This window comes from Silurus meridionalis, chromosome 18 (assembly GCF_014805685.1).
Source record: "Silurus meridionalis isolate SWU-2019-XX chromosome 18, ASM1480568v1, whole genome shotgun sequence".
Lineage (NCBI taxonomy): Eukaryota > Metazoa > Chordata > Actinopteri > Siluriformes > Siluridae > Silurus > Silurus meridionalis.
Genome location: NC_060901.1, coordinates 11738484 through 11765401, shown reverse-complemented (window position 1 = coordinate 11765401; position 26918 = coordinate 11738484). Strand labels below are relative to the sequence as shown.

At 40.5% G+C, this 26918-nt stretch overlaps 1 protein-coding gene across 1 annotated transcript; it reads right to left on the bottom strand.

The window, feature by feature from the left end:
• Positions 1-152: 152 nt before the first annotated feature.
• On the bottom strand, positions 153-26537 carry kdm5a (lysine (K)-specific demethylase 5A). The gene is made up of 27 exons (XM_046872536.1): positions 25754-26537; positions 24899-24976; positions 23779-23901; positions 22906-23076; positions 20176-20376; positions 19144-19222; positions 18909-19000; positions 18345-18503; positions 18055-18174; positions 17782-17940; positions 17396-17577; positions 16505-16667; positions 16305-16424; positions 15993-16187; positions 14597-14778; positions 14316-14440; positions 14078-14228; positions 12898-13015; positions 12145-12500; positions 11827-11965; positions 11553-11732; positions 10753-11475; positions 10365-10493; positions 8818-8959; positions 8257-8474; positions 7527-7964; positions 153-1114 (listed from the first exon to the last, which is right to left on the bottom strand). The coding sequence occupies exons 1-27, from the start codon at positions 25898-25900 to the stop codon at positions 881-883; spliced, it is 5124 nt and encodes a 1707-aa protein (XP_046728492.1). The 5' UTR covers positions 25901-26537; the 3' UTR covers positions 153-880.
• Positions 26538-26918: the final 381 nt, after the last annotated feature.

Below are 26918 nucleotides of genomic sequence, written 5' to 3'. Positions count from 1 at the left end.
TTGTACAAAGCTTGATTTTGAAAGATGAAAATGTTGAAAGGGTAAAAAAATACTACTACTTAAATACCAATGTAAACTCCTAACTTCTTTTAGATTATTCTTAGAAATTTGTAAGATTTGCTTACACACACAAGAACCCCCTTAACAAAGGCTTTCACTAGGAATTGATTTAATAAAGTTGAGCAACAAAAACATCCACAAGGACTCATTAATTCTTTAAAATCTATTTACATCATAAATATTGAACCTACATACATCCATTTTAAACTAGTACTAGCTACATATTTGCGTGGTAACTTGTTTATGAAACAGGTGTATCCAACAAATAGCTTATTAATCCTCCTCCAGGGCGTCAGTGATGAGATGTCTGAAGCAAACCCGCGTTGCTTTGTGGGATACTTCTTATAATGGATGACAGTTCATTTATGCAGGTTAAAACAAAGCTGTGTAAATCCAGTCTGATTCAAAAGACAAACTAGAGCTGATGTGAGTGTGAAGAAAGGACACACAGTAGTCTTAGACTGAGCTGAGCTCTATGGTCTGACAGTATAGCGGGGGGAAAAAAACAGATTAATGACTAGTGGAAAAATGTAAATCTGTACCATGTAGCAGAGTCTTTTCCCAGATTGTTTACACCTTTAAATATCCATATTAATTGTACAAGCCCATGCACAGAATCCTTAAATGGATTCACCTCAGATTCAAGCAGTCCAGTTGCTTTAATTCATGCAATATCCTCGTCCGTATCGTTAATGCAACAATCACATGAGATACAAAAACTCTGCTGTCTGTTTCCCAAGCAGACAAAGAAGGACAGCTTGCAGTGAAGACGAAACAGCAGTTGTAGGGTGTACATGTGTGTGTGTGCACGTGTGTTGTGCTAGCTGCCCTCCTGAACCTCTGCTTGGTACAGGGGGGAAAGAGTCTGTGTGCTACACATGGCTGACGCCATTACAACAGTCTCTATGCCCATTTTGACTCCCATCACTCCTCCGGCTTTACGTGAGCAAGCCGAGCAGATGTAGTCTTCGTTCTCTGCCATCTCGCACGACACGCCCACACACACCTGATGGAACCACTCGTCACATCCGCCGTCACACTGAACCCAGTCCACCTGAGAGCAAACGTGAGAAACTGTGATATAAGAACATATATAAGAGTGCTTTAACTTTTACTCTTTGCATTTGTAAAAAAGTGTGGATGAACTGTGTGATGCTCCACAATGCAGGCTACAGTAACATCATTTCAATATTAATCCATCATTCTATTACATGGTTGTTTTTATAGTAACAGTTGATTTAAAAGTCCCTGTAATAAACAGTACACCATATAATCTATTGATATGATTTTAATAAACATGTTTTTTTCAGTAAGCTGACAGGGTGAAGGTTTCTGCTAGAAAAAAAATTTATGGGATTTTTTATGGAAATGAGGAAACAAAGTTCTTCACTATGGAGAGTCTGGTGAGGGATCGACTGTTAATTGCTTCTATAATGTAAAAACCAACAGGAGCCAACTTGTTTCCTGGAGATTTGTAAAACCCCAAAAGTGTGACATTTGGTTTGGAAATTATTCAAAAATCACATTTTGTGATGTTATGGGAAAATAATCCATCACTTCAGTCCACATTACACAGCTCCAACATGGATTATTTTCCTCTAACAGCATGCAGAGTCACCTGTTCTACCTTACTTGTACCTTATACCTTACAGAAGTTTTGACAATAATCCCAGCAAGTATTATATTAATACGCTTGTTATAATATACAGTGCAACCTCATAACCCGCGGGGGTTTCGTTCAATGACACCTCGCGAGTAACAAAAAATCTTGCGGGTCTCTCCTTTTGATGGTTCCTTTTTCAAGGGGACTTGTACATGTACTGTAAACTCAACAAAATATGTGAATTACTTGTCAATAGTTTTTTAAACATGTTTATGTAATTAATTAGTACAAACTGTTTTGAAATGTTACTCCGAACTTTCGAGCCACTCGGGGCTCCTCGTGAACTATCAGATTTTTGCGAGTTACTCCAAGTCCGGTTCCAAATGAAAAATCACAAACTATCGGAGTCGCGGGTTTCTAGGTTCCACTGTATTATTATTTTAGTAGTAAGTAATATGTAATATGTTTGGAAGGTGAGTCCAGTAGCAAGCACAGTTGTAACTAGACTTTCTGTAACAGGCAGGGAAACATTCAGATAAGAATAAACAATTGAAATGACTAATGTCTTGTTTGTCTACGATGCTGTTTGCATCCAGCCCTATAATAGCACATTTATTTTCCTCTATCCACCTCATGAAGCAGGGATTTTAATAAAATGTTGTGTGCTACTATACAAAAACTTTTAAAAAAAAATTAAAAATAAAAACCATTTGTATATTAGCACAGTTTAAAAATAACATTGTGTGCATGTTCTAACTCATACAATGCTTCATGTTTATATCCAGAAGAGCTAAACTCTCACTAGCTTCTTCCAGGGGGCATTATGGGATGGAAAAACAGACAGACTGTTACTGAAGCTGTGAGCTTTGATTTGACATGTTTGCAGAGGTATGGTATCCTTAAGCCTTTGAATTTTTTACTTGTGTATATATATGTATAAGAGTCTGTCGAATGTTTGAAATCACTTTTTTGAGTCGCAGCCATGTTCATTTTGTATGAAAGCCCGTTTCCGCCTGTAATTTTAAAATAATTTTTTTTTATAAAAAACAAAAACAAAAAAAAACAACAAAAAAAAAGGTTATTGTTTTTCATCTCACAATTCCGAGTTTGTATCATGCAATTGTGGGAAAAAATAAAAAATCAGAACTGTGAGATAAAAATTACTTTTTTTTAATTCAGTGCCGGAAACTGGCTTTCATAATTTTGTTTCTATCAAACTAGGTAAAAATAAAACAACTAAACACAAAAATTGGACATTGAATAATTGTAAGATGGGGACAGAGGAGTCCAAATTTGACATTTTTTTTGCTTGAACCGAAGAACCTATGTAAGAAGGAGAAATGAGTTGCCTCACATGCAGGGGGAAGCTTCATGGTTTGAGGTTGTTTTGAAGCAGGGAAGGCTGCAGACGTATCCTGGGTGAATGGAATACCATTCCATACTTCAACAACATGCAATTCTGTCTGAACTGCAGCTAATTGAATCCAACTTCATTCATACAAGAAACCGACCTGAAGCGCATGTCAGAAATCTGTAAGGGGAGTGTTCTCTATGATGGAAAGCCTGCTCAGTAGTGCTCGGGTTCGATACTTTTTTGAGTACCAAACCGAATTGCCTCGATACTATCGAGTATCGAAAAATTAATTTTTGTTCGGTACTAAATTTCAATACCTAAAGGTTAAATTTCGTCAACACCAGTGAACCAGTAATCGTGCAGTGTGCTTGACGTTCCCAAATCAAATGCTATAGCATAGATTTCATATGTGTTTAAACGATTAAATGTGCGGCTACATTTCGCCAAGGTTGACGCAATTAGTGTGCAACACAAAATTTGCAAGAAGATAATTGCTGCCAAGACGGGCAACACATTAAATATGATGAAACACTTGACCGTGCACGGAATAAACATAAGAGCAGAGACTTGCTCCGTATTCGACTGCGAAAGGGCCGAGCTGGTGCAGTCATCATCTCAGCATTTTCCTACTTCAGGGCCTATTTTAAAATTACCACCACAAGAGTCCTCCATTACCGATGACGATAGCGGCGCTATGACTGGGGCTCGGCCATGTAAACAAACATACAAAATCGGCTAACTTGTAGTGCTACATGCTTGTGTACTTTTTAAGTTAAGGTAACGGTTGTGCACAGTGACTTAGTCCTATTTTATAGGATCTACGCTATGTAACGTTATATACTGTTTTGATGGCTATAGCTAGCTAAATCGATGCTATAAGTGCTTTAAGGTTAACAGTAACTGATCAAGTTGAACTTACTGTACATCGAACTTGTCATCTTGTTTAAATGTCCTTACCCGTGGCTGCATTAACAGGTTTGTTTTCATGTTTTTTCCATTTTTCACATTAATGTTATAGCCTCTGACCCTTAAATTAGGAGACCAGCAAGTGTTAACCCATTTACACTGGCAGAAAAAAGTAAGGAAAAAATGAATAAAAAAAGGAAAGATGAATGCCACAGGCCCGTCACAAAGTTTATTGTTAAAGGTTTGCTCCCTTTTTCTACAATGGAGGCTCCATGGTGAAGGAACGTAAGCTGTAATTGGTGTTGTAACTTTATCATTAGGATGTTGGCCAAGTTTGTAGGTAGTCTCTTAACCTAGATAATGTTTTTTTCTTTTAACCTTTTATAGTAAGCAAAAATTGTAAAACAATACTATTTTTTAATTTTGTGTTTGATGTCAACTATAGGATGATAAGCGCCTTAAACCCCAGATATCAGTCCCCCAGCCGAGACATGCTCTCAAACACCCTCATACCTCCATGCACACCTGCAGTAGAAAAATAAAATGTCAAGAAAGAGTTACAAGAAGTGAGGGATGTGGCTGTGACTGCTGAGGGCTGGACCAGCATTGCACAGGAACACTACCTGACAGGGTCAGTCCACTATGTGAGAGAGGGCTCCATGAAAGAGAAAGTCCTACATACAAGGGCAGTTTAACACATCCCAGACAGAGTAGTTGCTGTAACAGTGGATAATGCAGCAAACATGGATGCAGCAGTAAAAAAGGACGAGTATTAAAAAAATTGCTGCTTTGCTCACACTCTCAATATTGTTGCTCAGAAGCTTTCCACTATAACCTCAGTCTCACAATGGGCAGGAAGGATCAGAGCAATGATAGTTGCCTGGCTAAACCAGTCCTCAAAGAGAAGAAGCATCTTCTCGGTAGGTAGAAATCCCAATAGATTAACCTTAGTGCAAAACATTTTGGCCAAATCGTTTAGAAAAATCCTTTGCTAAATGCTGTCATCCTTGATGTGAGAACAAGGTGGAATAGCTTGTTCCTCATGGTGGAGAGATTCCTGGAGCAGTTCCCTGCCATCCAGGTCACCTCCATGGACCCTCAGCTTAAGAAATCAATGGAGAAGGACAGGTAAAGAACTCTGTAATTAACTTATTCCATTTTCAGTGAGAACCATTGTGCTCATAAAACTATAGTCTTGCTAATGGATCTGATTAGATTTTACAGACTGCAGAGAGTTTCTGATGAGGTTTTTCAGAAAAGCAGAACAGTTTGTCAAAGTTACAAAGATACTTTACACTTCAACCATCTGCATCTCTGCTGAAAGGAGCCCAACCTTGGGTCAGATTCTGCTCATCTTAAATAGACTCCAGCACCACTTCACAGTTAATGAAGAGGACTCCTCCTTCATAAAGACAGTCAAGGACACTATATGGAATGACCTCTCAAAATAATACCAGGTGTGAAGTGTAATCCTGAATTCTCACTTGTTTTCTTTAGGATTATTCAGGGACTCATACTGTTTTTGTCTTGAAGGGTGGCAGCATCAGATAATTCTTGGAGGAGGGCAGAGCCTTGGATCCTAGATTCAAGTCAAACGTGGGAGATGAAGTGAGGAACAGACTGGAGGAAGAGCTGATGAGAAGGACCTCAGAATAGGTGTTAATTCTTATTGGTAATCTACTTCTCTTGAATTGTAGATCAATGTACGTGACCTTCATATTCTATTGAATACAGACTCCGACCGAGCAGATAGAACAGGGGCTCAAAGTGAGAGCAGGTGACCAAGATGACAGCTCATCTGATGAAGACAGTGCATATATACAGTGCCTTGCGAAAGTATTCGGCCCCCTTGAACTTTGCGACCTTTTGCCACATTTCAGGCTTCAAACATAAAGATATGAAACTGTAATTTTTTGTGAAGAATCAACAACAAGTGGGACACAATCATGAAGTGGAACGAAATTTATTGGATATTTCAAACTTTTTTAACAAATAAAAAACTGAAAAATTGGGCATGCAAAATTATTCAGCCCCTTTACTTTTAGTGCAGCAAACTCTTTCCAGAAGTTCAGTGAGGATCTCTGAATGATCCAATGTTGACCTAAATGATTAATGATGATAAATAGAATCCACCTGTGTGTAATCAAGTCTCCTTATAAATGCACCTGCACTGTGATAGTCTCAGAGGTCCGTTTAAAGCGCAGAGAGCATCATGAAGAACAGGGAACACACCAGGCAGGTCAGAGATACTGTTGTGGAGAAGTTTAAAGCCGGATTTGGATACAAAACGATTTCCCAAGCTTTAAACATCCCAAGGAGCACTGTGCAAGCGATAATATTGAAATGGAAGGAGTATCAGACCACTGCAAATCTACCAAGACCTGGCCGTCCCTCTAAACTTTCAGCTCATACAAGGAGAAGACTGATCAGAGATGCAGCCAAGAGGCCCATGATCACTCTGGATGAACTGCAGAGATCTACAGCTGAGGTGGGAGACTCTGTCCATAGGACAATAATCAGTCGTATACTGCACAAATCTGGCCTTTATGGAAGAGTGGCAAGAAGAAAGCCATTTCTTAAAGATATCCATAAAAAGTGTCGTTTAAAGTTTGCCACAAGCCACCTGGGAGACACCAAACATGTGGAAGAAGGTGCTCTGGTCAGATGAAACCAAAATCGAACTTTTTGGCAACAATGCAAAACGTTATGTTTGGCGTAAAAGCAACACAGCTCATCACCCTGAACACACCATCCCCACTGTCAAACATGGTGGTGGCAGCATCATGGTTTGGGCCTGCTTTTCTTCAGCAGGGACAGTGAAGATGGTTAAAATTGATGGGAAGATGGATGGAGCCAAATACAGGACCATTCTGGAAGAAAACCTGATGGAGTCTGCAAAAGACCTGAGACTGGGACGGAGACAGACAAGAAAATGATCCAAAACATAAAGCAAAATCTACAATGGAATGGTTCACAAATAAACATATCCAGGTGTTCGAATGGCCAAGTCAAAGTCCAGACCTGAATCCAATCGAGAATCTGTGGAAAGAACTGAAAACTGCTGTTCACAAATGCTCTCCATCCAACCTCACTGAGCTCGAGCTGTTATATAATTTTTTTTTTTTTTTACTTATTTTTTCATAGAAGATGTCAAAGCTCTCTGCCCTTAAGGAGCTGTTTGCTGTGGAGGACATGGCAGTTAAAGCAAGAACACAGACCACTGTCAGCAGCACTACAGAGAAGATTCAGACAGAGATAAATCAGTACAGACTGCTTAAGTCTACACTGTCCTCAGTGAGTCCAGTAACCTGGTGGTGGGACATGAAGGACACTCTGCTAGTGCTTTCAGATTTGGCTACAAGGTATCTCCGTGTACAAGCAGCATCCACATCCACATGTTTGTCAAAAAACGATAAAAGTAAGTGTTTCCAAACTTTTGACAAGCACTGTCAATACACACACATTCCCCATTCCCTCTAGTTTTGACAAATGGGTCTAAATAGAACCATCAAATAATCATTTCATTATTATAATTCATGCAGCACAGATCAGCTGATTAATGTCTGCCTTTATCATCAGGAGGACCGGAAATCTCTCACTAACCTTGTCCTTGCATGGTCTCTGGCAGTTTTTTGCTGCACAGACAGCATTCTCATCGTTGGAGTCTTCTGCACCCGACCAGTCATACTTCGAGGGAATGTCTAGAATCTTCTTCTCCTTCTTCTTCTCCAGACCCTCCTTGGTGAACTCTGCTTTTGCTGCAGCTTTCTCCTTCCGCTTTCTTTCTTTTTCCTCCTTGGCGAGACGCTTGGCCAGTTGCTTCAGCTCACGTGACTTCTCCGGGCTGAGTTTGAGCTTCTTTTTTTTGGGCTTGCCACCAACCTCGAGTAGCCTTTTCATGTCTTTGCATTTGGGCCGGCCTTCCATGCCTGTCGAAGCCAAAAGTAACTGCTGCTCAGCTCGCTCTAGTTTCCTCTTTCTCTTCTTTTCCATTTCCTTGACCTTTAGCTTTATTGGCTTCTCCAGCAGAGTGTCTTCCGACTGAGGAAGTGCAAGAAAATTGAATATTTAAAGGAAAATTTGTTTGAACTAAAAATATACTGTACACTGTAAGGTGGTGTGGTTGCAATAACAAGCTCAAGAGAACTTTTAGACAAAATGTCCTAAACAGTAACATTTAATTTACAAATTATTGTAAAAGGGCCCAATGTATCTGAATGTAGTGTAACTTATTTTAATCACCACTCTGTAGTGCCTTTTGAAGTGAAATGGCACAGCGGTGGTTTACCTTTTTCCCTAAGCATGCTTAAGCTAACTTCCCTGAGACACTCACCTCCACCTGCAGGAAGCGCTCCTCTGAGGGTGGATGTGTGGCCTGCAGGATTCTCCAGATGTGCTGAGTTTCATCCAGAGAAACCTCTAAAAGGTCTCCCTCCATCATCAACACCTCCAACTGGCCCTTGGCAGCCAAAGACAGTTCCAGCACAGGAGGCTCCAAACTGCGTGGCACCAGGGGCGTCTTCCTGGGCTGTTTCCGTGGGGTGGTCGGATCTAGAAGAGAGATACAGAAACCAGAAAATGATCTGTTAAACTGGCTCAATCGATAAAACATTCATACTTAGTGCTGTTTTTTTGTACAAATCGTTGAGTATAAACTTCATAGAGATGCACTCAAATCCCACATTTTCATAATTCTATTCCACAAAGATGTCATGACTGAAACCTATATCTGCATAACCAAGTGTATGTATGCAATTTTGATTCACCATAAAGACAAATCTGGAAAAAAAATATAATTAGAGCTATATTCTTGCCATAAATTTCTTAAACGTTCATCACATTTCTGAACATTTTGAAGATATGTCATATATAAGGTGCTTGTGAAATTACTTACTCTGGGGACAGGACTTTGAGGCAGACGAGTAGGCATGTTCAGCACAGAAAGAGGGTGTGGCCGGCCACATGTGACTGACAACCTCTTCTGACTTCACAGGGATCTCATCATCACAGAACAGGTAGGGCTTTACTTCTGAATCCTGCAGAAAGAGGAAAAAATATATTACCATAATTTCCGGACTATAAAGCGCACCCTTATATAAGCCGAATATAACTTTTACAAATATTTTTATTTTTAACATAAATAAGCCTCACCTGTGTATAAGCTGCAGGTGTCTACACTGAAACGAATGAACTTTACACAGGCTTTACCGAAAGAGAGTGTCTGTTACACGGTGTAACAGGTGAAATATGTTGTGGCTCCTTTAAGAGCAGAGCGGCATTTTGCGTGTGATACTGAGAATTATGTGTTTATTATTTTCTGATGCTCATTTCTAAGTTTCTTTGTCTAACCCATAACGCTGTTGCCAAAAAAATTAAAAAGCACGAGTTTTGGAAACCTGTCTTTGCTTAAAGGATTTTATTTGCAACTGGAGTTAGTGAGCTCTCCCTTTACCCAGACTCAACGTGTTACAACGGCTTGTATCTAAACAGTAGCCGACCAAGTAAGTCATTGTTCACTGTCTTCCTCCTTCCTTTCACAACTACTGTATTTCTCTCGGGAGTTTATCTTTTAGCATCGTCGTGCGTTTAAAAATCAACACCGGTGGAAGTTTTTCTCCCGAAGCCGTGCAGCTCAGAACACAGGTGAGGTGCGTTTTTTCGTTTTCGTTCGGAAATTTCATTGGTCTAATGTTATGGTGCTCAGTTTTTTGGCTTGAAGTTTGTGAAACCGGGAAAAACCCAGGAAAAATCCATAAATTAGCCGCTTCGTTGTTTAAGCCGCGGGGTTCAAAACGTGTGAAAAAAGTAGCGGCTTATAGTCCGAAAAATACAGTAATATGAAAAAATAACAATTTAATATATGTATAAAAGCGGAAGTATAACCATATAAAACCCAATGGCGTTTCTGCCTAAGCAATTAATGCTCTCACATATAGGAGAGTTAAAACATACAGTGTACAATAAATCTATAAGACTGGTCTATTATATGGGCACAGATAGATATGTCAGCAATATCATGGTTGGAAAAATAAATAAATAAATAAAAAGGAAAACAATAAAAGCGTGTGTTTAATCGCTAGTGTAGCTGAGCACTAGTTTGTGAATGGCGAGCGGTCGCGGAGGAAGCGAGTAGTAAGGATCACCCACCTGTGCATGATTCAACTAAGGAATGCAGTGAGCGAGGTAGAAAATAAAAAAGGGAGAGGGAAGAGAGCCGAGAGAGAAAGAGACAGAAATGCCAAGCCGAGTGTGTGTTTGTATGTGTGTGCTTAAACGCCAAAATATAAGTAAACATAAAAGCAGTTCAGACTATGGCAAAATATGCCTTTTATTTCTGTATTGATACTGCCATCTGCATCCCATATTTTCCCACCTGAGCCAGAGAGCTCTTCACACCACGAATAAAATAGTCTACCTTTTTTTCATTTTCTTAAAAGATACCTTCACGTTGTAGCCGTAAGTCTCACGGATGTCCTCATCCGAGTCCGTCTCCTCATCATCATAGTCTAGAGATGGCCGTGGTGAAGTTGTCCTGTTGAATCCAGCCTGCTGGAACGTCTGAATGTGTCCCTGAGAGGAACAGATGAAGGAGCCTTGATTAGTCACACATACTGTATATTATAGCACAGTGAAATTCATGGCTTGCATTTCCCCACTTGGTAAGAACTTAGGGGGTTTTCTAACACAAACACATGCCATACCACTGTAAAGTTGAGTTTATGCAAGGTTAGTTTTATAATTAAAAAACAATCCAGAAGACTGTATTAAATATTAGATAATATTAGATAAAGTTGCTTTAAAATAATAGTTTTGGAGGTCACAGTCTCACCTGTAAATCTGGATTTGCAGCAGCTTTCTGCAGCTCAGCATTGATTATCTTCTCGGTCTTCTCACGTGCTGCGAGCTCCACCATGCGCTGGCTGAGCACAGACAGTTTGGCCAGAGCAGAGGAGAGTTCATCAGTGGCCAAAGCTTGCCGTGCTCGGTCCTGCCAGCTCATGGCACGCTCGGTCAAACACTGCAGCGCCTCCCCCTCAGGCAGTCGCACAGGAAGTTTCTGCAGCGACACTAATAACGAGAGGATGGTCTCAAGTCGGGGTCGTCTTGAACGCTGGCATAGTGGGCACAGAAACTTTGACTCTTTGCTAGCACTCTGCCAGCTGCTGCCCGTTGTCAGTTTCTTCTGCGTGCCTGCTTTAGGCAGAGGCACACATGCGCCATGGAACCAGTCTTTGCACAGCTCGCACTGTAGCATTACACCTGCAGCCGTCTTGCGGCACAGGCAAAAGCGAACTTCATCGATGCGCTCGGCCATGCTCATCTTGGCCAGGTTGGCGGCTCGCAGCGAGTGCATGGCTTCTGCCTCCTGCTGCTCCTGAGCCTTAAAGGATGCCACCACAGCAGAGGGCGTACGTTCCTCGTCCACAGTCTCATCCAGGTCACTCAGGCTTTCCACCTCTGCACCTCGCTCTTTTTCCAGCAGCTCTTTCGCTCGCCTGCGTTTACTTCTGCTGCTGCCGTACACACCAATGTCAGCCCGCGGACTCAGAACCTAAGAGGCAAACACGCAATGAAAACAAGAAAACGAGGCAAACGCTATATTTCCTTGCCTTCCGTGCCGTCTCTCACCTGTAGCAGCGTGTATGTGGAGTTTTTCTTAAGGAAGGTGCGCGCTGTCCTCTCTCTCCACGCTCGTGCTGATGCCACCTGGGACTCGACTTGTGGCAGGGCATCCAGACGCACAGGAATGGATCGTCCCCTTGCAAAAAGAGACTCCAGCTGGTCCAAGTACGCGTAATTGGTGCCGTTCTACCCCCATATATATAAAAAAATAATACAGCTCATCAGTTCTACACAGAAATTTCTATACACCTTTAAAATGCTTTATCTTAGCTCTATTAACCTGGATGGCTTCTACTCTTGCTGTCCACTCTTTTGCTTTGTGAAGAGCTTCCCGAAGAGCCAGAACATTCGGCAGATAAGCAGGGATGTTCTTTGCCTCTACGACAATGCTTTCCAGGGTGGCCATACTATGTCGAGGTCTAAAAGAAACATGAAGTACAGTGTATAAGTTCCTTTTTTTTATAAACCATGAAAAGCTTTAGCATTACTGCATATAAATTACCTGCATTAAACCTACCTGCTCTCGAAAGAACAAGCTTTATAAAGCATGGAGAAAAAAAAAAATCATCTCTGCATGTGTGTCTGTTTTGGTGATTACCTGGCATGTAGGCATGCACGCGCCTTGTCCTCCCAGCGCTCAGACACTGTGAGGATTTCTTGCAGCTCAGCCATGGCTTTCTCCACAGCGTGGTGCGGCGCCAAACCCACACCTGAGTCGATGAGGCGTTTCATGAGCTCGAGCGTGACGCGTTGTGGCTCATGCAGGGTGATACGGACCTCGTCTAGCCAGCGAGCCTGCTGCAACTCCTGCTTCAAACGAGCCAACTCCGGCAGCTCCACATCAAGCCCCGATCCAAGCTCCACCAGAACCTGCAGCTTAGCTGAGTCCGGGGTCTCGTCTGCCAGGGCCAGTTGAGAGCGCTCATGGAAATCCTCCACATTCTCCAGCAGCTCCTAAAAATAGAAGAACTTAGTGATGGATAAGATTGAGAAGTTGAATAAGGGTGATTCTGGGTCTAAAGTCATTTTCAAGTGCACCCGTGGCACTGCTGCTTGTTTTGTCAATTCTAGATGTTCATGAGCAGACTCTTCCTATTTTTGCTCTTCCACAAAATGACTACTGCTAAGCCATGTTCATCGATGAACAGCTATGTTCTAAAGAAGTTCATAATTCAGAACTTTGATTCAGGCAGTGCAACTGAGCAAAATCTATTCAAGATTCTTCCACATGCAATAAAACAGCAGCAGCATTAACTTAATGTTGAGGTTGCATTAGATTTACCTAGAATCACCATCAGACATACTTTGGCTGCAAGGTAAGAAGAGTTTGAGAGAGAGGTTGGTGTCTTACTTTCACCTGCCGTGCCTGGCTGATGATACATGGCAGACGGTACAATTGCTCCACAAACGCCTTCAGCTCCTCCACAGTCAGCTTGGTGCGTATACGACTGATCTCCGGGCGCTCCCTCCTTAAAACCATGTTAATCAAACCCATCAGTTGGTTAAACAACCCATTTCCAGCTAATTCTTCATCTAGACAAAGGCAAAATCTATGGCTTTTGTTCATGGAAGTTGCATGCACAGGAACAAATCTCAACCCAACCGATCACTTTAGGAAGATCATCAAAACATGAACTGAGAATATATTTTGGAGAAATGGTGTTCATCTCTCTAGGAGAGTTCCAGATACTTCCTCTTCTTCTTAGAATCTGTGGCAAGTTTTGCCGAGCTTTTCTGGCGACATCTGATAACCCAAAACTTTACTACCATACATTCCCCTTTATATGCCTATATATATTCTATATATTTCTTTCGACTTTTCCCATTAGGGGTCGCCACAGCGGATCATCCGTATTCATGATCCGCATATTCGATTTGGCAGTGCAACCCTAATGGCTGGGGTTGGTTCCCTTACCAGGGATTGGATAATTGCTTGTATTTATGTTAATCAATGACAAATGTAACATCAATAAAAAATAATCTGGAATGTAATAATACCAAAAATTACATTGACAGTGTTAGGCAAGTTTCTCTTACCTAGAGCAACTTACAATCATCTTATTTTTATACACTGATTAGGTGAGAGTTAAGGGGCCTTTATTAGGGGCCCAGCAGTGACAGCTTGGTGGTGCTGGGATTTAAATTCACAATCTTTTTTGAACACCTTAATGGGGAGGTGGTAGCTTATTGGTTAAAGCATTGAACTTAGAATCCTAAGGTCATGAGTTCAAATTCCCACCACACCAAGCTGCCACTTCTGGGCCCCTGAGCAAGGTCCTTAGGCCCATAGCTGTGGATGAGATAAATGTAAATCGCTTTGGATAAGGGCATCTGCCATATGCCATTAATGTAAATGTGACCACTGAACTACCACTACATTCTATTGAAAAAAGAACACCGCTACGTATTTTTTATAGGGACCTTACAATGCATATGTAATTCATAAGTGTGTTAGGAATAAATACATATTACATATCAATACATATAATGCATACATTAATTAACAAGTATTTAATTTAAGTTTAATTTACTTGTGCCTCTGTTTGTGATTGAGCAGAAGCTGCGCTACAGAAGAGCAAGTCTCTGCCTCCTTCACCATCTCTCTCATCTTACGGTACAGATTGTTCTCTGGGTACTTCCTGTCCTCTGCGTCCTCCAGCAACACCTTCAGCTCAATCAGATCTGAAGGGAGATATAGAGAAGAGATCAGTGTGTTCGAGTGCCAATGTGTGCACTTGTGGTTTGTGTGTGTGAGAGAGAAATAATCACCTTTCTTGCTCTTCTGGTCAGCTGACAGTGCCTCACTGACTCTTTTTGCCCAGGTGTCGTATGACTGGGCACGAGACTTTACCCCATACAGCATGGCAGGGAATTCCTCTACATCATACCGATACCTGGAACCCACACACAAAGTTCAAGAATCTGTCTGCATTACAATAGCTGACAGTAATTTATTATCTAATGTGGAGAGGATACACCAGCTTCACATAGCTGCATGACACCAGATATTTAGGATTATATGATGTCTGATAGTGTGTCTGTGTGCTGACCTGAGGCACTTGTTTGTAAGAGGACAGTTGCAGAGCTCAATAGCATGGTGCAGACAGACTAGGCGGTCTGGACTGCACAAGCACGTCAGAGCAGATAAGAAGCATGTGGTTTTACATTTGTAACACTGCCGCTCATCATCTGGAACCAACTCAAACGCTTCCTGTTCCAAAGACTGGAGCCCCTGCAGGCACAGAGTGGAGAAAAAAAAAAACTTTTTACCAAACTCAGTTATTTAGAAGCACCAGCCAAAGTAGAGATATGGTAAAAGAGAATGTAAAGCTATAATAAGGTTTTATTCAGTGTATTTTCCTTGGAGATGAGGCGATAAGCGGAGGCGGAGGGAAAACTTGTTTTTTAACTATCACTCCTGCACACTACATATCCCTTAACTTTAAATTTTTTACTTTTTCTTCTTTGCTTATCTTAATTTTCGTCACAATCTTCGCTTTCTGGCTTCGAAATCGCCATCTAGCAGCGGCGTCTCAAGCTCGTATCTCAATTTTTTGCTCGCGTATCAAAGCAAAAAATCAACCGAGTGACCGCTCCTATCTCAAAAAACTTGTATGTTGGGGCACTCGTATGTCGAGGTACCACTGTACACATTTATAAGATAATTATAATTCAGTATAACCGTGGTCATAAATCTGGCAAGACTGCATGCAGAAGTCTGGCGTTAGAAAATCTAAATCAGAATCAGGTTTATTAGCCAAGTGTGTTGACACACACAAGGAATTTGGTTCCAGCTGTTAAGTGACTCTAAAAGTACAGACATAAATAAAACTATACATTCGGCTTGGACTATACAAGACAAAAACAGACTATACAAGACAATGTGAGACAATATAGACGGTATGAGTATTAAATAGAGATACAGATTATATGACAAGGTAAGTAAACTGGTCAATCTAAGATTAATTATATTACATTAACCTTTAACACATAGAACAAACTTTTTTTAAAGCTTTATTAAAGTTGACATAACGAAGCTTCTTGGATAGAGGCAATCATATTTTCTTTGCATGAATGACTGTTATAATGCAAGAGATCTCGTTTTGCAGATGTACCACAACATTAAACAAAGTTTGTATGAGGTGTTGTTCATTTATTCCAATTATTGGCAAATTATTGTTGTGTAATGGGGGAAAAAAAGACTTCAGGACACGCTGTTAATGGAAAATCATCAGCTTTGGGCTGGTAACAGTAACTACTTTGCATCAGGCTTTATCACATGATGCCACTGTGGAATAGTTTTCTTATAGCAGTATCCATGTTTTAGTTCTTATGTAAAGAGCATACACAACATTAATTAATCGTCAACAACAACAACAAAAAAAAAAAGGTCTGCAGATCCTAAACATAGAATGTAAAATGATGTACAAAAAAAGGGTGTCTTACCATGTCCAGCACAGTCTGACGGAGTTTGCTTTCCTCCTCAATCACCTCTTCCAGCTCTCGGCACACGACTGCTGCCAGCTCCACATCCAGGCTCTCAGGGTCCGCCGCCATCTTACACAGAAGCTCCTCGTGGGAGAACACACAGTAACGCTGCAGCCGCCGGTAGTGTGCCACGCACTGGCGGCCCATGGGTAGCTACATGGTGAACCGCAAATAGAGGAATAATTAAACAAATACACATACTATAGTAATAGAATTAAGCCAAAGATGTTTTTGCTGAAACATTGTTGAAGAGAAGCTTGTCAGTGTTACCCAGTCTGCAGTGCAGAAGTTGACAGCTTCGGCAAAGTTGTAGCCCTGGTTGAAGCCGCTGTGATAGGCTCTCGGGAAAGTCACCACAAATTCCCCAGCGCATTGATTGGTCCGATAGACCTGTGGAAGAAAAATATCTGTAAGGTCTCAGTTAAAAAAAAAAATCTGAACTTGTCAGCTGTGCAAGAATGTTGACCCACTGGAACACCGTGCTCCATCAGAACATTGGGGTTCATGATGGTGACCAGCTGGTGCAGGAGATCAGGCTGAGAGTCAAAAAGCTCTGGTGCCAGTTTCTTCATCACCGCCTCTAGTTGCTCTGCAGCATGAGCTGGGACTCCGTACCAGGTCTTGGGCTCTCCCCTGATCCACAGAAAAACAAAATGACAACATTGTATCCAATCAGCATCATGATACAAATACCGACTTATACAAAGTGAACTGAAAGTTTTACTGATGCAAATTAAAAAACATAGTAACAAACAAAATATCTGTGAATTTAACATTGGTGGTGATTTCGTCTTATTCCTGATATCCAAGGAAAACCAATTCCATCTTGAAATTATTCCTCACTGATATAATGATGTTAATCTTTTTTTTTAAATTATTAATAGATTCAGTGAGATTTAGAAATGCAACAGTTCACCTTTACATCTCTAGTTATGAGCTACACCAGGGGTCCCCAAACTACGGCCCACCCCGACATTTTGAATGGCCCACTGAACAATGCCAGAGACGTATTTTGACTAATGTAATTTTAAATATATGTTTTACTCATATCATATCTAATTCACTTGTTATTTTTTAGAGCAGGTGCTACTGCATGCAAGCCAGTGGGAAAAATTTAAAGAGACAACAAAAATGGCCAAATGTTTGAGAAAGAGAAATGTTGATTCAGAATGCAGGGTGTTTAAACAAAAGTGGACAAGTGATTCATTTTTGTTCAATACGAAGATGTCGGTTTGTCTCATCTGTCAAGAAACAGAGTCTGCGTACAAACAATAATTTGTGCAGACACAGACAAAGGTTTGGGGACCCCGGATCAACTGTTATAGCAAAGCCTCTACATGCTGTCTTGGTGCACATCTTACCAGTGCAGATAGTTAATGGAGTAGCTCCAGTGGTCCTCGATGTGCCAGCAGAAAGAAGAGAAGCACATGCCTACGTAAAGCCATGGTACCTTCATCCCTGAGATGTCTGCATTAATATGGCTGAGCACAGACTGCTCCAGAACTGGCATGTTGTTCAGGTTCCAGCCTGAGTTGGTGTAGTCCTGAGAAAAACAGCTTCATTATTAAGATGTGGTGACATCATTGGATTAACAGAAAAATGAGCTGAATATGCAGAGCTAAGACGCATATATACTTACAAGCAATTCTTATTATACACCAAACAGGAACACTGCATGTAAGTGTAGGTAGGGAGCAACACAATCTTTTAATAATTATTGTCAGGAAAAAAAGTAACTTATGCTGACCTCCTCATCGCCCATCAGTCTTCTTTTTCCATCTCGGATAGGAAATCCGCTCCCGACATCTTTGGAGCTGATATCTGCTCCATACTCGACTATCACGTCCTCTTCTATGCTGCTTACTAGCCTCCAGAACTCTTTCTCCACCAGTTCTGTAGGTACCATCTTTGAAGTTTGCAGTTCAAACAGCAGAGTTAGCAGCAAGTTATAAACATGTAGGATTTTTAAGTAGAAAATGCGTGTCGTGTTATTGTTAGCCATTGATGGCATTGTTCTTACATGAACGGGCATGCTGAAGTAGTCCGATTTAAAATGGTCTGCCATTTCGCCGAAGCTCTGGAGTGTGTATTCACGTACGGCCTGCTCAAACCCAAATGCCTCCCGGGGCTTGTTGCATTCCTGAGGGATAAATATGAGGACCATCAACCCAAAGGAAGCATTTAGCAGTGCCTACAAAACCCAAGCCTCAGAAGCTAGGACAAACTAAAATTTAAAATCTGTGGATCTGCAGGAAGTGGTTTGTAATATCAGGGAAATATGGCTGTGGAAAGAATCTCAGCTTTGCATACCTCTGCCACACATTTGGGGCAACACCAGTCACCTTTGGGTACATCCTGAAGCGGTGGGATCAGGCAAAAGGTGTGGTAGCTATCATCACAGCCATCACACAACAGGAGGCGGTCCTCCTCGTCACCCCGCCCACACGCCATACACATGTACAGGTCAATCTATAAAATGATAAAAATTAAGATTTTCAGTGGAACCTCGATACTCGCGAACTTGACACTCGCAACCTCGGAGTAAAATTTCAAAACCGAGTTTGTACTAATAAATTACATCAAAATATTTTAAAAACTATTTTATTGTTGTATTATTTATTTTAAAGTAGCAAATAAAACATGACAAGTATTTCACAATTGTTGAGTTTTCAGTACAGTACATATACAATTGAAAAAGGAACCATCAAAAGGAGAGACTCAAAACCTTGCGATTGTTTGTTACTCGTGAGGGGTCATAGAACGTAACCCCCGTGAGTATCGAGGTTCTAAACATTAGTTTACATGTAACACAAAAAGTCTTGTGGTTTAGTGCAGCAGTCATTCAATTACTTAATACAAATACTTCATACTCACAAAATTGACCTCCAGAGTCTCTTTGCGTGGACGCATCTTAATAGCAAACGCTTGAGCCTTCAGGTGCTTCTGCTTCTTTATGAAAGAGTCATCTGTATCACAGAAAACCAAACACTATTCTGAAACCATGGATGCTTCTTTGCACTGAAGAAACTTTAAACTTTGTAGGCCAGAACTGACAAAATCACTACTATTCATTCAGTCTCTAAATAAGGTGAAAGTGTGTAATTCTTACCTGCTGGAATGATCTCAAAATCCACCACTTTAGGACTGGTACTGAAGACCTGCAAACCTTTGGGCTCTTTGTTTTCTCTCTAAAAAAAAAAAAAAAAAAAAAAAAGATTTTTGTGCCTGAAGTTGTGGTGCTCTGAGAAGACACAACAAAGTAAGGGATTGGCCTATGTCCTTAATGCACTGTGTGCTGTTGGTAGCTGGGAATTCTGTTCTGATAAACAGACCACATTTCTTCCTATTGCTCTGCATGTGGGTGTTTGAGGCACTCAATACAAACACAAAATAACTATTATTTTGAGAAAGAGGACATTTTAGGGACTCTCATGTAAACTTTAAATCTCCAGAGTCAACGCAAAAATGCTTTATTGCGATTTCCTTTTTTCAGCAGGACTTAGCACCTGCCCAAAGGGCCAAAACTTCTAACTGGTTTGCTGACCATGTTACTGTGCTTGTATGTAGATGGCAGAGAATCTATGGGGGATTTGTCAAGAGGATTAAACAATTCAGTTGAGTAAAGTCAGCTATTTCAACAACCTGGGCTTTAATAATGCCTTACGGGTTGATCGCCACCATGCCGCACTACATTGATGCTGTAATTTATGTGGAAAGAGGCTCTATCAGTGCTGAGTAAATAAATTAACATTTCTGTAGAATAAATACATATTTGAGTGATCTTGAGAGAATGGTCTAATATTTTGAGATACAGCTCAAGAACAAAAAAAATCCAGTAAGTCATAATCATTGAAATGGTTAGGTTATATTTGAAATATTTCACTTTGCATGCAATGAGTTTAGAAAATATGAAAGTTTCACTTTCGGAATTAAGTGACCATATTCTCCATATTCACATTGTTTTTAATTAATCACTGTGAAAAAATCTTTTAAAATATTGCAGAAATGTTCATCATCATAATTCATATCTCAAACATTTCAAACGAAAACAAAAGGTTACCACAGTAAGAATTAAAAGGCAGACATGTGCACACTACATCACACCTAACCCCAACTAACCATGAAGACTTCTACAACTTACCTCAGACTTCAGGCGTCGTGAACGTCTCTCAGGGAGATTGTGCTCCCTCTTCTGTGACTTGTCACACAGACCCTCTCTCTCCTTGCTTTCCTTCTCTTTATGTTTCTCTTCTTCTTCATCCTCATCCTCCTCACAGCCCCGCTCTATTCCTTCATCCGCCTCTTCAGTTTCGTCTCCTTCCTGACACAGCCGGTGGATGCCCTGAAACATAAATATGCCAATGTTTCGAAGTGGCGCTTAATAAGATGACTTATAACATGGCTATAGACGCCTCTTAGCATAAACAGGAAACGTTAGCAATAATAAATATTTTCAAAAATCATAAGGTTTATGTAGTTCCTTTATAAATTCATTAATGCATAAGTATATTTTCATGCCTAATAGCTGAGTCCTGTCCATATTTTGTTATCTGATCATTTGTATTTTCACGTCACCTGCGCACATAATGAGCCTCTGTTCAAGTTTGTTCCCGAGGGCTCTATGAATCCGCCTATTTGCTTAAAATGGCATTAAGAAGTCTAATAAAGAGCAGTATGTAATGGTATTGCCCTATTACATTATTATTTGAAGATCGTGCTGATTGGTTGAATATAAAAGTCTGTATATCTGCAGGACAAACTGAAACTAAGAATTTTATAGCATAGAAATAAAAGAATTATTGTGTTCGGTTTTACAATTGACATCATAAATGACAATTTTCTATTCTCTCTCCCTCCCCTAACAACTACTTTTTTTTTTATAATAACTTTGAATGAAATGTTCTTTGTACATTTTTAAAGAAAACCATAAAGCAGATGTTCACTAGACTTTTTTCATTTAGAACCTGTGGTGGATGCAAACATTTGCACTAAACTATGGCCACTAATTTGACAAGCTGGCATTGCCCTAACAAAGAAAATTTGTTCAAAATAGCTTTACATAGATGTGTTTTGTTTCCGCAACTTTACAAGTCACCATTATGTACACCAAAATACAACCGTAAATGTATTGGTCATCGTTACATTTTTTATCTTATATTCTGACGTTTTGGACAATTTTGGCAGTAATGTACAGTAAATTAAGTATATTTTTTTTTTTTTTTGGTTAATGGTCTTAAGTACTACAAGTATCCATTTACTTTACATTGTATTTCCACTTTGACTTATTTGAATGTGAACAATGTACTTTTTATTCTACTACTTCTCAGGAAAACATGCTGTTGCTTGCTACTTTGTAGTGAATACACAAATTCGCTGACCACAAGCGTAACCCTGGCGAGAGTTTGTGTGATATGTGTAATGGTTCTCTTTGTGTCTGCCCTAACAATAGAAAAATCCTTAAAAAAAAAAAATGGTATGATATGAGTGTCTGGCAATAAATTTCATTCATAATTACAATACAATTCTAATAAATCAGATGTTTTGCCAACCTCTTTCTCCTTGTGCTCTCCCGCACCTTCTCTTTTCAGATGTTACACCAAGTACCTTTCTAGCTGTCTCCCTTATTACTCCTGCAGTAGTTGCCCAATCATCCAGCACCTCTTCAACACCACTGTGCCCCTGTCTGACCTCTTCCCTGAACCTCACACTAGTCTTCCTCCTTCAGTTTCCACCATCTTACTCTCCTCCTCTTCTTCTTCACCTCCAAAACCATCCTACAGACCACCATCTGATGCTGTCTAGCTACACTGTCCCCTGCCAACACCGTGCATTCTCCAGCCTCCTTCAGGTTGCATCTCCTACATGGAACATAGTCTACCTGTGTGCACCTTGCTCCACTCTTATATGTCACCCTATGATCCCCCTTCTTCTTAAAATAAGTGTTCACCACTGCCATTTCCATCCTTTTAGCAAAATCCACCACCATCTGCCCTTCCACATTCCTCTCCTTAAAGCCATACCTACCCATCACCTATGTTCCCTTTACTTACAAGCCCACTGAAATCTGCCCCAATCACCAATATTTCATTCCGAGGTACACCTTCTACCACTTCATCTAACTCACTCCAGAATGTTTCCTTCTCCTTCATCTCACAACCCACTTGTGGAGCATAAGCACTGATAAACTCTCTTTATCTCCACCACACGCTTACTGTACTCTTCCTTCAGGATCACCCCTACACCATTTCTCTTTCCATCCACACCATGATAGAACAGTTTAAACCCACCTCCAATGTTCCTGGCCTTACTCCATTTCCACTTGGTCTCCTGAACACACAACATATCTACCTTTCTCCTCTCCTTCATATCAGCTACCTCTCTCCCTTTACCCGTCATAGTACCAACATTTAAAGTACCAACCCGAACCTCCACTCTCCTCCACTTCCTCTTTTCCTGCAGTCTCTTTAGACGTCTTACTCCTTTCCTTCTCCTCCTTCGGCCAACAGTAGCCCAATTTCCACCGGTACCCTGCTGGCTAACGATACTTGTGGCGGTCGTTGGTAACCCGGGCCTCGACCGATCCGGTATGAATTTCTCTTTCGTGTTCCACATATTTGATTTGGCACGTTTTACGCTGGATGCCCTTCGTAACACAACCCTCCCCATTTATCAGGGCTTGGGACCGGCATTAAGAGTGCAAAGGCTTGTGCAACCCTAATGGCATTTTTACAATTTTCACTTACACAGAAATGTATATTTTGTGTGCTTCTTTCACTACTAAGTTTTGGTGTTAGACCACATTCTACATCTTACTACCATTTCTGTTAAACTATCATTTACGACGGTCAGGAGAGTGTAATGCAGAACTTACAGAGAGTGACGCTCCAGACTGGAAGAGCTCGTATGGGTAGAGGATCCTCTCATAATGAGAGCGCAGCAGGGACCCAATGTTTTTTCCGGCTGGGAAACCCATACGAGTGGCTATCTTGGACCAGCGCTTTTCCCTACAGACAGTCTCAAACCCTCCCTCGGAAGACACGGTCTACAGGAGAAAAATATTTTCATAACACAGATATGAGGGACAATCGGAAAAGTAATAATCATTCCTTGTTTTTTTAATAGTATATTTAAACAGGACGTATGACAGACTAAGAAAATCCTTCACAGGGTGAAATTTTGAGAGAATGTATATTTCTGAGGTAAATAAACTCCACAAAAAAAGAAAAGAGCTATGATAAGCACATTATACAATATCAGCTGAGATTCTCTGGAACAGAATAATCTTGGGGGCCTGACACAAAATCCCCCAAATCCAGTTCGGTTTTTATTTCTGTGTGGGACTAAAGTTAAATGTAATCACAATAATAATGCTACTATAAGAACATCTGTAGTACATCATATGATTATAATTACGTATAACAAAAGTAGGAACATGTCATGCAAAATATAAAAATATAGCTAATGCTTCTTTACATTTTGACTCCAGTTCTCTTTGCATAGACAATTCTTCCTGTCCACATCTCAGTTTTTTGTACAAAACAGTGCAGAAAGACATGACACTCGCTGTGTTGCATTTTCCCCCCCAAAACCACCAAACATACATGCTACAAATTAAATAAATTATGATCGTTTTAAACAATTGTATTTGTAAGCTAACTTATTTTACTCCTGTGAAAAAAAACTAAAGTATGTAGAGTCCTGCTACAGTCCAGCATAATGCCTAATGTCAGTGAGGAAACCTTACCTTACTGAGAAGGTACAAGTCCAGGATTTTTCTCTCCACATGCGGAAAACGTAGTTTAGAGCCCTGGAGTTCCCAAAACTTTGCGATTTGATCCAAGAAGTTAAGTTTAACTCTGGTGATCGCCTGAGGGGGAAGATATAAACACTGACGAATTTACAACCACAGTTTGTTTGAAGGAACAGCCTTATATAAAGATACTTGAAACAACTTATGGCAGGTTATTTCCTTTACTCAGATCAGATGCAATGAAAATGGATATAATCAGTTAGACAAACCAGGCGGTCACTATTATACATTTCATTAAAAACCCAGACAGTGTCTGAGAAGATACACTTGAGTATAATATTCATTTAAACTGTATATCCACCTACACAAATATATACAGTGACAAAAAAGCGCTTCTAAACGGCCAACTAATATTATTAAAATGACATCAAATTGTTTGATTTATAAATCACAATCCAAAATTTTTATTAGACATTTACAGATTAGCAGCATGAGCTAAGTGTGATAGCCGAAACACACTCCAGGGACACATCAGATCTCTGGTAGCTCTTTCTAAGTGTTATTATAATTTTTTTATTTCTCCAGACACATATTTTGAGACATTGGCTATAACAAGATTGCACTTATGCATTTCTTCTATTTGTTTTAGTGTTGAAAGCAGTAAGTATAAACTTTTCAGTATCAGTTAAGTTCAGAGAGAGAAAATACAAAAAATATCTCGTACCACATGCGTACCATTTGCTTAAAGTTGAGCAAATCCCAGCTTACATTGTTGCACCGATGCTTTGCGCTTGCAGGTGAAATTGCAGCTCATCGCAAAGCAAAAGTTCACCTCTTGCTTGTTATTATGAACACAGGTATAAAAGTGATAAGCGACAAAACCAAACGCACCCAACTGCCCTACTACTATAAATCACACTGGTTTGTCTTGATTTTTTGCTAAGGGTGTGCAAACATTTGCACTTAGCTGCACTTATTCCATTCAAAACTAATTTAAACAGCACAAACGTACGCAAAGCGAGGAATCTGAAAGCGAGTCACTGTGCACGGGAGAAAGTGACAGAACGAGCAGAACAATGGTGTTGCTGTTGAACGAGCTGAGAGGAAACCTCACCTCGAGCTCATTGAGCCGCTGGACTCGCGGTGTAAAGCGGAAGTTGCGCACATCACATGCAAACGGGGGCTGCCAGTCCTACACCGGGAAAACACCAAAATGAGAGAGTAGCATTTTACCCAGTGTTTATACCATTTAACTCCATTCACTGTAGGTAAAGGATAAAACATTACACAGACAAAAGTTTGTGGACACTTAACCATAAGATTCCTGTGTGCTTTCTGTCTGATCACTGCAATTTTTTGCTGTTATAATAACCTCCACTTTTCTGGGAAGATGTTCCACTAGATTTTGGAGTGTGCGTGTGGAGATTTTTGCTCATTCATCTACAAGGGTACAGTGTCTCAGTAATATTTTAATTCTAACATCTGAAGCCGGATTGTGTTTTGTTGGTGTTTAATGTGTTATGCACATTTATTAAGATATACATTAAGATTGCTTGGGTACACTTTCATTTTTTTAAAGATATAATATCATCAGCAAACAGCTAACAAAGAGTGACTGATATGATTTCTTATTAATTTTCTTATAATAAACACTGAACCTATTGACCTGTAATATTTTGCCATGGGTTGTGCATGATCTTTCATCTTTCTGCTATTATTTATTAAAGAGTACATATGGATTGTATCCAATAGTTCAATGATGTCCTGTGTTTGACAGGAAGGGTGAAATATATTTCAGATTAAACATGGCTGTGTGTGTGTGTGTGTGTGTTTGGACATGATGTCCTCGGCACACAATTAAAGGACCCTGAGTGTTGTTTCCCAGCGGTTGATTTACTCTGCCTGCGTCCAAAACAGTAAATAAATAGAGCCACGTGTAAACGTGAAGCTGGGTGGAATCTGGATTAACCTGAGGTGGTCTGATCTTGCAGATGCCGCATTTCTCCGCGATAGGTCTGATCTTGCTGATGAAGCCGAGTGGATCGGAGAAGTCCTCCCAGCTCGGCTCAAACACCGGACACTCAGGAGGAGGCAGGAACTCTGTGTACACCGCCATGATGCGGCTCCAGAACCGGATTCTTCCCCGCACAGCAACGCGATCTTCACACGCTTCCGATCCAAGCAGACATGCTCTCCAAAGCTCTCATTACTGCACGCGTGATCAGGGGTCGCGAAACGGCACAAAGACGCAACTGAGATACCGGAAACTTCTTCATGTCCAGGATCTCATCGCCATGATTGTGGCCTTCAAGTACAAACGACGTGAAAACAACCCCATTCAGTACCACGCACGAACATTTTATCAGCTATACAAACACAGCACGGTGTTATTTACCCCCAAAATACCTCCCCTGGGTGCAATTCCATAAGGTGTAGGATGAAGTCTGTCTTCTGTTTCTAACAGATCATTGAGTCAAACCCAAACCTCCACTACACCACTCCCGAGTTCGTTTCTCCTACCCTCTTTTAGGCAAATCCCACCTCCTACAGTCGCACGTCTCTGATTGGTTAAAGTTGTTTTGAAATAAACTACGAGCCAACCACAGCGCGGAACTACATCAGCGACTGACCAATCCTAACACACGGGGCGGGATATCTCGGAATACGGGTGAGAAAAATAAAGCAAAGCCTTGCCACAAGCTTTGTAAAAAAAAAAAAGTGACTATTGATATTCACATTGACAATAAACTCTATATTTTCAAATAAAAACACATTTGGGTCAAATCTGTTTTAATGTTTTATATAATGCATTCTTAACGTAAAACACAAGCTTCTTTGTCTTGAGCTAGGTAAGCTAACAAACGAAGTGCAGGCGACGCACAGTACTGATGACGCCACACCGGAATACACCGGAAGTATACATTTCACCATTCGTTTTAATTTCTATAAAAAATCCTCACACGCGTTAAACCGCATCGTTTCCACTCATTCGTGCGTGTACAACTGCAAATAGCCAAAATGAACCAGATTTAATTTCAAATCACTGCAGTTGTGATTAGTGGTGATAGTAGAGAGAAGGTTGAAAAGGAGCATGGAGAGGTGGAGGTACATGCTGGAGAGAAGATGAATGAAAG

What these genes read in the sequence shown, in the direction of transcription:
- kdm5a (XM_046872536.1), bottom strand. Translation starts at nt 25,900, where the DNA reads ATGGCGGTGTACACAGAGTTCCTGCCTCCTCCTGAGTGTCCGGTGTTT. An exon ending in TCCATTAACTATCTGCACTG is followed by an intron (nt 16,668 to 17,395) that starts GTAAGATGTGCA and finishes TCTGTGGATCAG; the next exon opens with GGGAGAGCCCAAGACCTGGT. An exon ending in CTGCAAATCCAGATTTACAG is followed by an intron (nt 10,494 to 10,752) that starts GTGAGACTGTGA and finishes TGTTCCTCTCAG; the next exon opens with GGACACATTCAGACGTTCCA.